This window comes from Lagopus leucura, unplaced genomic scaffold, assembly GCF_019238085.1.
Source record: "Lagopus leucura isolate 7727_CA_CO unplaced genomic scaffold, USGS_WTPT01 Super-Scaffold_797, whole genome shotgun sequence".
NCBI lineage: Eukaryota > Metazoa > Chordata > Aves > Galliformes > Phasianidae > Lagopus > Lagopus leucura.
This window is the reverse complement of record NW_024962259.1, coordinates 2,954,589-2,968,468: the sequence shown is the minus strand read 5'-3', so window position 1 is coordinate 2,968,468 and position 13,880 is coordinate 2,954,589. Positions and strand designations below refer to the sequence as shown.

General features: G+C 46.3%; 1 protein-coding gene across 1 annotated transcript; it reads left to right on the top strand.

Annotated features, from left to right (window-relative positions):
- The first annotated feature begins 285 nt into the window (after positions 1–285).
- NOG (noggin) lies at positions 286–1,203 on the top strand. The gene has a single exon (XM_042865259.1). It carries the CDS (start codon positions 286–288, stop codon positions 955–957), a length of 672 nt encoding a protein of 223 aa, XP_042721193.1. The 3' UTR covers positions 958–1,203.
- The last annotated feature ends 12,677 nt before the right edge of the window (positions 1,204–13,880 follow it).

Genomic DNA, 13,880 nt, shown 5'->3' with positions numbered 1-13,880 from the left:
TCTGTCTCCTCGTCGCGGGGAGCGCGAAAAGAAGCGGCGGCTGCGGCAGAATTTTGGAGCGGCTCCACCGGGAGAGCTTTTCTCGAGCGGCTCGCGAGGAGCGGGGCCGGCTCTGCCCGCGGCCAGGGGCTGCGTGCGGCGCTGCGGGAGCGGAGCGGAGCCCCGCACGGACAGGCGGTCCGGGATATCCGCGTCCGAGTTTTCTGATGCATTTGCTCGCACCTTCTTCCCCCGCTGCTTGGTGAACCCAGCCCCCCTCCCCCCCCCCCCGGCGGTCTCCCAAGGATGGATCATTCCCAGTGCCTTGTGACTATATACGCCGCGGCGGTGCTGCTGGGGCTCCGGCTGCAGCAGGGCTCCTGCCAGCACTACCTGCACATCCGCCCGGCTCCCAGCGACAACCTGCCTCTGGTGGATCTAATCGAGCACCCGGACCCTATCTTTGACCCCAAGGAGAAGGATCTTAACGAGACCTTGCTAAGGAGCCTCATGGGAGGACACTTCGACCCTAACTTTATGGCTATTTCCCTGCCCGAGGACCGGCTCGGGGTAGACGATCTGGCCGAGCTGGACTTGCTGCTGCGGCAGAGACCTTCGGGAGCGATGCCCGGCGAAATCAAGGGGCTGGAGTTCTACGATGGGCTGCAGCCGGGCAAGAAGCACAGGCTGAGCAAGAAGCTGCGCAGGAAGCTGCAGATGTGGCTCTGGTCCCAGACCTTCTGCCCGGTCCTATACACGTGGAACGATCTCGGCAGCCGCTTTTGGCCCCGGTACGTCAAAGTGGGCAGCTGCTACAGTAAAAGGTCTTGCTCGGTCCCAGAAGGCATGGTCTGCAAACCTGCCAAGTCCGTGCATTTAACGATCCTGAGGTGGCGGTGCCAGCGGCGGGGCGGGCAGCGGTGCACGTGGATCCCCATCCAGTACCCCATCATCGCGGAGTGCAAGTGCTCCTGCTAGGGCTGCATGCCCGCCGGGCTGCCGGGGACCTTTGCTGCAACACAAACAAGAGACACTGCTTTCTGGTTAACGTTGTAATGCACTGTAACGTGTAGGAGAATGTATATTGTGTGTATATATGGCACCGTTTTAATATACTATTAAAAGGTCAGTATTATACGTGAAATAATCAGCGTCTACTGTATTTTTAAGACTATTACCCTGATCGTTGCTAATGTATCTTTTTTTTTTTTTTTTTTTTTTTTTTGTATTTATATTCCAGAGAGGAGTTGCTTTGCTTTGGCGAAGTCGGTTTGTTGTTGTTGTTGTTGTTGTTTTTTAATAAAAGGATTAAAAAATACAAACCAAACTTTTTGATAAGAAAACCTTTTAAAGCTATTTTCCATTATTTGGAAAGCGTGTTGGTGTGTGTGTTTGTTTTTTCTTCTTACGGACTTTAGGTTAAAAAGAAAACGCCTCGAGCACAATGTTATTGTAAATAGAACGGTTTGAATGACTTAATTCTATGTAAAATGAAGAGTATCTGCTATTTATTCTTTATATCCCTGTAGTAAAAGCGCAGAGCAGAATTAAAGTCAACCACTAAAACACGCGCCGTGCGGGTGCTGTTTGCTGTTCGGTGCGGCCGCCCCGCGCTGCTCCGCTCCGCTCCACTCTGCGGGTTCCGCAGCCCGCGCAGCTCCAGCGCCGCGCGCGGGGAAACCGCGGGGCTCCGGGCCGCTGCTCCGGGCTTTTGTAGCCGCTTGACATTTCATTTACAACGGGACACGTGTCTTTCACACCTACCATTGTGGTGGGGCGCTGCTGAAACTTGACCCTTGGGCGTTGGGGGTTTGCAGCGCAGAGGCGTTATTAGCCCGATCCTGTGACAGCGTCGCACGCCCTCCCCGACCGGCGACAATCGCCCTCACAGCCCATTAACGCTGGGCACCCGCCGGTCCCCGGGTGTTCCGCCGCCGCCGGCAGCGCCCGCGCTGGGCACGGACCCGCTCGTTTCGGCGGCCCCGCGGTGCGGTGCGGTGCGGTGCGCGCGTAGCGCGGCACAGCACGGCGCTGCTCAGCTCCCGGAACGCCGCTGCCCGGCGCCGTCCGCGTCCCGCCGCCCCCCCGGCCCGGCTCCGGCCGCCCCCGCGTCGCTCTCCGGCTCCGCGGACGCGGAAATACCCCGCGGCTCCGCCAGGACCCGCCGCCGGCAGCGGAGCGCTGGGCCGCGCCGTGCTGGGACGGCCGGCGGTTGTATCTCATAGGTACCGACTGCAAAAACAAACGCTCCACGTGTTCCTCAGAGGCGCCCTGACAGTGCAGAAAGCCTTTTCCTTATTTATCTTGGAATCAAAAACCTTTTTTTTTTTTTTTTTTTTTTTAACTCTCAGGGAATCTATGCTAATCATTCTGCAGCCGCGTGTCTCTCGCTGGCAGAGCCCAGCCCTGCTTTCCCCGGCGCTCAGCTCGCCTATCTCCCAATGCATATTCATTCCCCCTCTCGCTCTCTCGATGCGTTTTACCGTCCGTCTCTTTGCTTTTAATTTCAGTACTTTAGAAAAAAAAAATCAGATCTTGGGACATTTGGGGTATTCATTAACCTAGTGAAGAGGAACAGAGGCATTATTACTCACATAGAAGGCACCCTGCCCCCATGTCTATCTAAGGGTTCATTGTAAAAGGATTAAAAGTTAAAGACCTTCATCTTATGATTCTTTCATTTAATCTTCGTGGCGCCTGAAAGACATGCTGGATGGATGATCACATTTAAAATATTCCTAATGTCGGCTACCTTAGGACTCCAGGCAGGGCAAACAAACGTAATTTATTTCTAGAAGAAAGGGGATATTGAGATGTTTAAGTTTATGAACCACCATTACCATGTATATTTGTTAGGTTCTGACAAATACCCAAATAACATTAAAATCAGCCATTCATCACATATGAATTTATGCAAAACCTTCTATGCCTGGGGCCAATATTTTTTTAGACAGAGTTTCACTTGCAAAGGAAAAAAAAAAAAGTTTATTTAAAAAAAAAAAGCCAAAAGCAAGAGTTTTTCATGACTGGTAAACACGAGAATTATGTGAACAGAAACTATTTCATGCTGGGATGGCAGCCAGCGACTCGGGAATGTCAACAAAAGTTCTCCGAAGGTTGAAAATGTCACTGGATTACAATACGAGGTCCTTCGCCCCATTAGCGAACGTAACTACGGTAATATTCCCACCGGCAGCGAGGGACTCGCCCCCGATTCATCCCTCGGTGATTCCGCAGTGGGGCAAACAGAGATGTTGTCTGCAAACCGCCTCTGACTGCCTGCAGATGGGAGCGCTGCTGTGCGCAGGCTGTGCGTGTGCCTGCTCAGCACCACAGCTGGCTCCTGCCTCCAGCTGGTGGGCACTGCACTCAGTGCGGCACTCAGTGCGCCCCTCCTCAGCTGGCAGTGCCCCAGCGCTGAGAAATACGGTCACAGTTTGGGTTAAAAAAATCAACCTTCACCCTCCACAAGGCACGTGATTTTTATTATTCTTTTTAAAGAACTAACTAAATTTTGTCAGCTGGTGGAGCAAAAATAAACTAGTTGTTTCCACTGTTGTTTCTGGTCAGGTTCACTTTCTGGTCCTCCTGCCCCAGTGTTGAAATGTTTGGCTTGTAGTGGAAGTGTTTCAAGCCAAACAAATAAAATAGCTTTCTGGTGAATGTTTCTATGCAAATCTTTTTAATATTAGATTTTGTAATATGTTTTTAGAACAGAATTGAATTATGGCTCTTTCGAATTGAAATCAATTCATAACACGGCCAATTTTTGTTTGCTCATCTTTGTAGTGGCACAATAAGACCTCACAGAGACCACTGTGGGGAAGAAATAAGAAGGGAAAGGTTGAAGTTGAGCTTGTAGTTACTCTTCAGTTTCTTTTGCAATTTTAGTGCCTTAAAGTGTAACGTTGGAAATTTAAATTCGTATCCACCTCTGGCACAGAATGCAACCTCAGGTGAGTCTTTACACCTGTGCACACAGCCCCTTGTGAGGATGGAGCTCTTTGCCTTCCCTTTGGCACTGTTAGCTTCCACCCAGCACCACCTGCCCGCGCTCGCCACGTGTCTGTTCAGAACATGGGGGGTAAGGCCCAGCATTCAGGGTGATCTCTTGGCGGCCTTGGATGCAGCATCCAGAGCAGCCAGTGCAGAACAGTATCTTATGCAGTATTCTGTTTATCAGAAGTACGTCATGTTTAAAGAAGAGTACGGTGCTGTACTGTAATTCAGAAGTGCCAAGGGTAATGCTGCTGATGAAGAAGAAAATAGAGACCGGAATTAAGTTGTCCAGGAGTCTGTAATAAGCTCATTCAAAGTCAGTCCAGAAAGTGTGAAGAACCAATGAGGAAAATGTGTTACTCATACCACCAAAGTGTGGGGTCCTCACACTTCTGCTTATGTGAAAAAATGCATTTGAATTCTTTTATCCTTTTCAGAATACCACCACAAAGATACATTCTTCAGATTGCACAAGTGCATGGTGCATCGCAACAATAACCGCAGCTAGAAATTGGAGCAGTGCTGTTTGTATAAATACTGGGCGAGTTTTTCCTCTTCCATAGTTTTAATAGAAAAATAATCTTAGTTTAGTAATGTCAACAGCTGTTATAAAACTCCTCACAGTTCACCTTATTCGTTATATAAATGCAGTCTGCACCGTGTTGGTTGGATCTTGGATCCAGTAAGAAGAAGATATTCCAGGTCAGAGATTTGCCAGGAAATCTTCATTGGAAGTTGAAATAAATATAATGACGTCATCACATAATGTAACATCACTGCTTTCAAGGTAAGCCAAACCAGAGGTATGTTGGCAGGGGAGCGCTGCCACCTGGTAGAGCCATGCTAGGAATAGATACGATACTCTCATCGCGTGGGGAGGAGAATAGCCACACTCTTCCTGGAGTGCCCACAAGGATCCTGCAGTCTTTCTGTGCGTGTAACTCCTCTGGGAGCCGTGCTGCACACGAGAGCTGCAGAATCCATGTCAATGCTCTCTTTTGAGGGAGCAGCTACAGCGAATTTGAAGAGACCCTTTCATTCCCTCTTCCACGCTCCCAGACCAAGCAAGAAACTCCAATGGTTAAAAGGAAGGGGATGAATACATTCACTTGAAACAACTGTTGGAATGATTCAGAAAGGAACAGAAACATTCAGCAATCGACATTAAAGACTGTAAATCTGTAGACGTGTTATTGGAGGATCAGCTGTTTGCAGCTATCTTTCGGGAAGGCTTGAGTACCAGTGTGTTGATGTTAAGACTCTGCAGGAAAAAGCTGCTGTGTGTGTGATGTGCTTTCTGAAGAGCGGGAGAGCATAGAAGCTGGAAAAGGAATTTGCATGGGTGCCATTTTGCAGTGAGTCGTGGTGCTGAGAGGCAGGATGGGAGACGCAGAGGTGGCACCATTCGCCTGTAGCTCTCAGTGGTTACTTCAGATGGAAAGCAGCTGAAGCAGATATTGTGGGGGCTCACTGGCTGTGCCATCCGCCTTGTCTGGGATGTATTTATGCCGCCATTAAGCATGGGTCAGGACCAGACCGACCTGTGTGGGATTCAGCCCAGCCAGGCTGCAGCTGTACAGGAAAGCCTGTCAGTTGTCCCTGTAAGGAACCCAGCAGCGTGCGGATGCTCCGATGCAGGAGCCATCACTGAGCTGAAGCCAGCAGCACCGACCGAGTGCACACAGGTCTCAGCTCTGCACCGAAACAGACATTCCCCAGGACTCACATCTCTCCCTTAGAGAATCCAGGAGCAGGAGCTGCATCAGATAACCAAAACAGAGTTTGAAAATAGGTTTCACACTCCCTTCTTGATTTTTTTTTTTCCCCTCCTGAGAGGGGGAGTGGCAAGACTCCCATCACAAAGAACGTTACTCAGAACCAGAACAGATCTTAAGGCACAACACTAAAAACCTGTATGCAATGCAGAAGGACTGGGTGGCTCGAGGGATTGGTAATGGTATAAAGAGCTTTTCACCACTAGGCTTCTGGCTTCGGTCCAGAGGTAGTAACTGAAAGCCACAGTCATCTGATGCCTGCATCGTGGGCTGTGCAAAATGAGTTGTTGGTCTCTGTGTGGATCCTACCAAGCGGGATCCAGATCACAAAGCCACCACCAAAACTGACATTCTTGCTAGGTCTCTCAATCAGTAGAGCAAAATGAAACAGGAATGGGGACATTTGATCTGTGTTCGTGATTCAGTGGTAATAAGGGTGTATTGTTAGGGGGGGGGTTGTTTGTTTGCTTGGTCAGTGTGTTTAACACAGGAGAATGTAAGCAGTATAGCCCTTGTATGGATACAACGCTAATAGTATGTAGCATTTTCCCTCTGGCACAGTAGTACCTTTTATACTTGACCTACACCTGGCATCCTTTTACCTGGCTTGGATGCAAAACCCAGCTCCAGAGGAAGATGCAGCAAATGCAAGGGTCTGCTCTGCTGTTACACTGATCAGGAGCATCCGCTGCATGGTGTGGTGCAAATTATTTTAAATTAACCTTACTTCTAGTAGTATGGATGCACTCTGCTCACTGGGTTGGTCTGCTTTAGTCAAGGCAGTCCCAGAGCTGAGCTTAGAAGTTCCCCTTTCATGGTACCCCAGTCATGCAGCTCTTTGAACGCTCCTTTCACCAAACGAAGGATGGAGCAGACTGTGATTCAGGACATGCTTGCCAAGCTGCTCTGTAGTACCTGTTCTGTGCAATAAAAGAATCCAGCACCTTTTCTCAGCAGTATATAAACTGATGTTAATTTTGAGTATTAGGAATATGTACATAACACCAACACATATTTACACAAGGGCCATTGTAAACATCACTCCTCTGTTTCAAAATGAACTTTCTGGTATTCCAAGCACTTCACAATATTGTCTGTGAGTGAAAAATGCCCTGAAAATAATTTTCCTTCACTCCCACTCCTATTTTGTTTGGACCTTTAGAGATACCGCATATCTAGTCAGTTGCAGTTTGCCCTTTGCATGGATTTGTTCCTTCCACGGTGCTGATTTCTTTCATACAGCAACAGAATACTGGAAAATATTCCTTAAATTGGATTTCAAACCTGCGTAAAGTAGCTGAGGGACTTCACAGAGCAGTGAGGACAGCTGAAATTGTATCTTCACAATGGAGTGGATTTCCAAGTTGATCATGTCCCTTTGGAATAAGCGGCTGACGTTTTGGATGTAGTGCTTGCACAATAAGTGAGGTCACTGACTCATTGAAGCTCTTGCAAATAAGCCGTACTATGTTAGCTATAATCAAACCTTAAATTAAATGCTTCGTTGCAAATCTTGTGGCCTTAGGAACTCGAAGGTACCTGTCCTCCGGCTGTATCTGCTCACTGGCTTCTGGAGAGACGTGTCCCTTTCACGGGATAGCTGACTGGGCCCACGTCTCACACTGTATGTAGACAGGGTGGAGAATTCCCCCCGTTGGCTGAACAGTCAGCTGGTTCACCAGGAGCTGTGCAAAGAAGGCAGTGCTGCGAGACCACCAGGCCAGGGGCAGTTACGCTGTGCTTAAACGGTCTGCAGAAATGCAGGGCATGTTGGTCTGAGCCAACAAAACACTGCATGGGCACTCGGGCCAGACCTCAGCAGTCCTTCCAGTGACAGATCTCCTCCTGGCTGAGCAAACCCCGCTCGTGTGCTCCTCTGTGGCGCAGGCCGATGCTGAGCACCCACAGCAGAGCGTCCCGGGGGAGCCGAGAGCAGCCTGGGTGTTCAGGGGAGGGCTGTTCTACCTAACCAGGAACAGCTGAGTGTTGTGGTTTGTATAAACTGTTTGCCATGTATGTGTGGCATGTGGCAGTAAATGAAACACTTACTTTAAAACTTATTGAAGTTCTTTCAGCAAAAAAATTAATGTGGGGTCGGCTTTTATGCTTTGTTTCAAATGAAGCAGAGATTTATACACCTTATTATCCTAATTTTTTTCCAGACACTGCTCTGAATATCTTTCATATCTTATGGGAAATTAAATATCAGAGTTTTTAGAGAGATCATTTTGAATTTCCCATCTACGGTATGAACAAAAAAAAGGGTAAGTCTAATGAAGTGGCATGTAGTCAAATGTTCAGACTGTAATCATCCACAAAATATTTAAAGCAATCTGAATGAAACTTTTCAGACAGCCAGACTGGGTTCCTCTGACTTTGCAGCTTCTGAGAGATGCCAACAGACTTTAAGGCTAACATTCTCAGGTCCGGGCGCCTAAGATGAGGCATTGTATTCACAAACAGACACCTACAGCTATGGTTTGAGTTTTGATGCTGAAACTCACACGTTCCAGTAGGAGACAATGATTATATTCCACAGTGAGGAAGAGCAGGCGTAGCCTACTGCTCCAGTTTGTGCTGGGTACTGTGAATGTTACAGTTGGATAATAATATCTTTTTTCCCAGCGAGATCTAACGCAGATAGCTGCACACTGAAAAGGTGGGACTTAGGTATAGGGCTTTCCAAGGAGCTGCAGGTAATCCCATTTTCATACCTGCTCACTCTGAACTTATGAGAAGAAAGACTTGGATCTTCTCACAGGCAAGAGGAATTCTCAAGTAAAGTGATTAGATTCTAAGCCATGTCTTCTGGAAGGGTGGATTTATAGGGGAGAAGGGAGGACAGGACAAGCATACTGAAGGCAGCATTCCTCTCTCTTCACTTTTTCCTGCTGCCTTCCACCAAGGGGGATGCTGTCATGTGCTGAATGCTCTCCCTTCACTCCAGCTCTCAGCAGAGGCAATGGGTAAAATGTATTGACCTCAGTACCACTATTTTATGCCAATCAAAGATCTCAATCTGCTCATAAAACAAATGAAGTATTTTCAGAAGTCTCATTTTCTATTTACTGTTGCTACAAATCTTTCTGCCTTTAGCACGGTAACTGGCCGTCACTGACGTTTCTCTTTGTCTGTTAGTGCATCTTTCCTCAAGGTGGTCATAATATTGTGATGACAATATTTTTTGACCAAATAGCAGAGATGTTGTGAAATTGCAGGCTTTCTTTGGTGAGTTTAAAAGTAAAAGCAAATTGTGGCTTTTTTTATCAACCATTTTTAATTCTGTAAATAAATTCTAAAGCTATACTGTCCATTCTTGAGGAGCTCGGGAGAAACTTCCAGTATAGCCTTTGCAGTTTTGCTGGAGTTAACATAGAAGTCTGCGATTAAAAACGCTCCTTTGGTCACCTCATGGTTTAAAGCAGTGGTGTTGAGGGGCGGAACGTAAAACTAATTTCACTGCTGATTACAATCTCCGGAATATTAATCCCTGTGAGTATTTTGCAGCAGGACGTTCAGTGTCTGCAGAAGGTGCTTCCACTTGATCTGCCATCCGCTCTTAGCTGGCAGCTGCAGGAGGCTCCCACTTTCTGCACACTTCGCATCGGAGCAGAGTACAAGATATGTACTTCCCAAGTCTGCTAGATATCTTCTGCATTCGGGTTTGGGACAGCTATTGCTGTAACCTCTAGTGACCTGCTGTGCTGCTCATTGGAAACAATAATTTGAACACTGAGGGGAAATTGCAATATTTATAATATATTAAGCCATGGAACATGTGAAACCTGGTTTCCTGTGGATTTACGTCTTGAAAGCGAATTTCTGGAGCTCATTTGCCAAATCTATCTGGAGCCAAACCTGGACAGCACTACCCTGACCCTCCCATTTCTGGGGAGTGTTGTCTGGCCTGGACACTGCAAGCCAGGTGACATCAACTTTGAACAAGCCGAGCTCTGAGAGACATGTCCTGAATCCCGGACTGTCCGTCTGTCCCACTGGGTGAGGCCCTGTCTTTGTGTCCTCATGTGTCAGAACAGCTGAGCTTATGCTTCAGCTCACCTTAGTGATTGGAGCTACTAGATCTCTCCTCCCAGTAAAACTATTGGGTTTCTTATTAGTCAGAAGTTTAATATTCATAGCTGAGAGTACAGACACATAGGCAGCACAGTTCCATCAATCTTATTTCCTTTCAAAACAAACAAACAAAAAAATTGCCATAGCACTGAGTAAGAGATGTGAACCATTGAACAGGCCTACTGCTAGCACTGAAGAGACCTATTGCAAATATCCCCCAACTTCCTCCTGCCTCGGGCACTCCTGAGCATCATTCTTGCTGTACTACTTGCAATTATACTTGCAATTTGCAAATCCAGTGTTTATGTCAAATGAATATGCTGCCTTCTAGCCTCTGCTGAGCACTTCTGTAGTCAATTCTGTAACCCTTGTCCCTCTTCTTAGTATTTTGACTTCCCTGCATTGTACTGCAAGTGAAATTAGATTGAAGGTCGCTTTGAGAAGATGTCCCTGCTTCTATATCTGCTGTAAATTCTCGGAATGCTTCAGGTTCTGTTCAAACAGTAAACACTTCTGGTCCTCTCTGTGCAAATTGTCTTCCTGAGCTCTGTGCATTTATCTCCTCGTACAGCTGAGAACAATATTTTAGCAGCTTTATTTGGGGCAAAAATCAGTGGCAACATAACATCTTACAGATTCACATAAGCTGAATAATGTGACTGCTTTCCAGCTAGGAAAATGCTAAACAATTTTTTAAAAATCCAAATATTTTGTTTTTATGTTTTCAGAATAAGGTTGGTTGTGCTGGGCTTTTTAATAATTTTAAATGGTTTTCCATTTTGAAAGTTGATATTCATTTCTGTGACCATAAAGACCCATTCCTTTTACTTAAGTCAAAAATCCCATCTCCATCAAAATTGAACTCTTTAAGACTGAACAGAGCATTTTTTCTAGTTCTAAGCCAGCATTTCTTCCTTTACAGTTCACCAGAAGTTTCGAAAATATATTATTTTTGGTGATCTCCAAGCATTTATTTAAATTATTCACCAGAGCTGCGAGGAATGGAAAAACTAGATTGTCTTAACAGCTCAAATCAGATGTCAGATCCGGAGCTGCTGTAAATCAGCACAGCTTTGCTGGTGCCAGGCAAACTGCTGGGCTTTATGCACGCCCCGAGCCCAGCCCCGCGGAAGTGTTCGGCCCAGTGGGACTGAGCAGAGGAGCTCTTCAGGTGGATATGGCTGTAGCTGAGATCCTGGAGAGCAGAGGCTTGTAAGGCAGAAATATTGTCTGATTCATCTGTGGCATTAACATTTGACTGTGTTTTCAGTTCTAAGGATTAGTATAAATCCTGTGTGCATAGCCATGCGTTACATGAATTTACTTTTATACTCCTTCACTAGGCATATTAAAAGTTGCATGACTTCCAAATCTTTCTATGTGCTGTTGATTAGCATTCCACCAGGATCACTAACCTATTAGAGTGCCTGTCACTATTGGTGGAAAAGAGTCTTTTATTTCCTTCTCAAATGATTTTGCTTTTCTTCAATGGTGTCCATAGCAACACATACTGGTAGTGATGAGTCCCTGATTCTGTTGCAGGCTTTCCACAGCAGTGTCTTGCCAGTAACAACAGTTGACCCGACATTGTGAGGCTGCTCAGAGGCACGTAGCCACACTGGTTCTCCTGATGAATGGGAGCTATCTTTCCCTCCGTGGCAGGTCAGTTCTGGTACGTGGCATGGCTGGTTTGTGATCAGACCAGCCCCTTCCGTAACTCCTGACACGGCTATGGAGATCTGACTTGGAAGGCCTTTTGTCTGAAAGTCGTTTTCTAAGCTTGTGTGCATACTAGCCTTCCTGTGAGCGCATGCAAGTATTTCTAGGGGTACAAGCTGCTACTCACGGCTGAAAATGAGCCTTAAAAGCAAGCAGTCTGCAGAATGGCCCTCCCAGAATGTAGCCACAGGACAAAGAAAGTCATTTGTCCTTAATCTTCAGTCTTCTCAGCCTTCTCTCGCTGTTCTTAACCTTTCTGTACAGGTAAAATACATTTCAAGGAAATGAGTAATCTGCAGTACAGAGTATCTGTGCTGGAGACTTTAAATTAGGACCAACAATCTAACCTGGAGCTCGAATAAAAATGACTTCATTACCTAGACTGAGGCTGGCAAGGAAGACAAAATGCTCTGCTGTGTGGTCTCCTGTGCCTTAACCTAATATTCAGAACTAATAGGAACGGATCTTGGACTTAGTAAGAGTTGGCTTTTTATCGCAGGGACCAGATCCAGTAACCTTGCTCCATGCAAGTAATTCTTACTCACATCTGTAATCAATGGGACAATTTGCTTAGGTAGAGATCCTCAGCATGTGTAAAAGTGGAAAGGAGCTGGACAAAACCCTGCAATTTTTCTTTCTCTGACTCATACTTGTCTCTGGATTTGCTTTGTGTATGTATTGGCACTGCAGTTGCCTTCAGGCCCCAAGTACATATCTGCAGTTCTTTATGTTGTGTTTTGAATGCCAGATAGACGTCCTGAGTTCTCCGGCACCCATTGAAGAATCTGCATTTTGCAAGCAAGAAGTCTTGAATAAATGCCTATAGGATCATAAATGAGAATGATTCTTGCTGCCTGACGTCTTCACTTGTGCACATCCTGTGCCAGTTCTGTTGTTCAGTGTTGTTTCTTCCAGGGACACCTTCCTCCTGCTCTCTCGGTTTCAGGGTCCCATCTGACCCGGAGCCAGACATAATGGGTGTTATGTTAGCAGATGGACGTGGCTGCAGTCAGTCAAGAGACCGTGCTTAAGTGTGAGTGTTGAGGGCAGAACTCGCAGGTGGGAATGGCCAAATGTCTGTCTGTGCTGTGGTCGGGGGGACATACCATTGCTAATTCTGCTGCGGGCTGACTTAACTGAAAAAAGAAGTTCTTCCTTCACCACATGAGGAGAGGTTTTGGACTGTAGGAATTGCCTGGGTGGTGCAAAGGAAGGCGGGGTGTAGAGAGACATTCTAATTAAGTCTCTATCCCCTTTTGTTCGTATCTTTTTAGGAAGGCCCCCACGGAATAGTCCAAAATAAGCTCCTGCCCCTAGCTGAATAGGTTGTCAGGGTGCAGAACTATATTCTGCAGACTTGTGCATGTGTAAGGGGTGTGTAACATTTTTGTCTGAATGGAGCCCTATGTTCTCATAATTTATAGTAAGTAATCTTATTTGCAAAGCATGCCCTTACAGTTTTAAAAAACAAGTTAATTGACTTGCATAAAAATCAAACATGTCAAAGTTTTCCATCTCAACACAAACACCACATTGAGCAGCACAGTGCTACAATAGCCGTGATGCAGTCTGGGCTGTACCTATTGAGATGTTTCATAAACCAAAATGGAATCTTAAAAAGTGTGTCAGTTTTGCATACCTCTGTGTTGCTGAATTTAGGAGTCCTTTGCTCAACTAATTATACAATGTTTTATTTTTTTCCTTGTGTAAATAAACAAACTTGTGTCTGAATTTTGGCAAGGGGCACTAGAAGCCAATTAGGAGGTGTTCCCAATGTATTACAGTATTACAAACAAGATGCCTTTTCTTAGAAAGGCGAACACACCATGTTTCTTTTAATGAGTGTGAAAATATACCAGTTGCTTAATCACTAGCAACTTATAGTTATAAGCATAAGCGAGTCCTTTCTCAGGAATGGAAAACATAGCTTAGCTTCTTTACTAACAGATGACATTTTAATTTAAAAGTCCCCTTCTTGTCTGGAAGGGCCAAAACATCTGAATTATCCAGGTGAAAAATAAGAGGCAGAGGGGAAGGAGTGAGTGGGAAGGATTTCCTTATCCCAGTGGACTTCATCCGCTGCTGATGAGTGGTGCAAGGACAGTGTGCCCCCTGCTTTGTGCCTGCAGTGCCATCCAACATCCCCCATCCTTTCCAGGACGGTTCATTCCCCCAGTCTTGTTGCACTTCAGTACATCACCAGTCTGCACTGAAACTAGAACGCTGTTAAGTCACGGATGTTGAGTTGTAGGTTGTGCTTGCTGCATGTGTAGCTGTGGGCTGGAGCACAGTGGTGTCTCTGGAGGAGCAGGACCTGGGAAGCACAGTGACTCA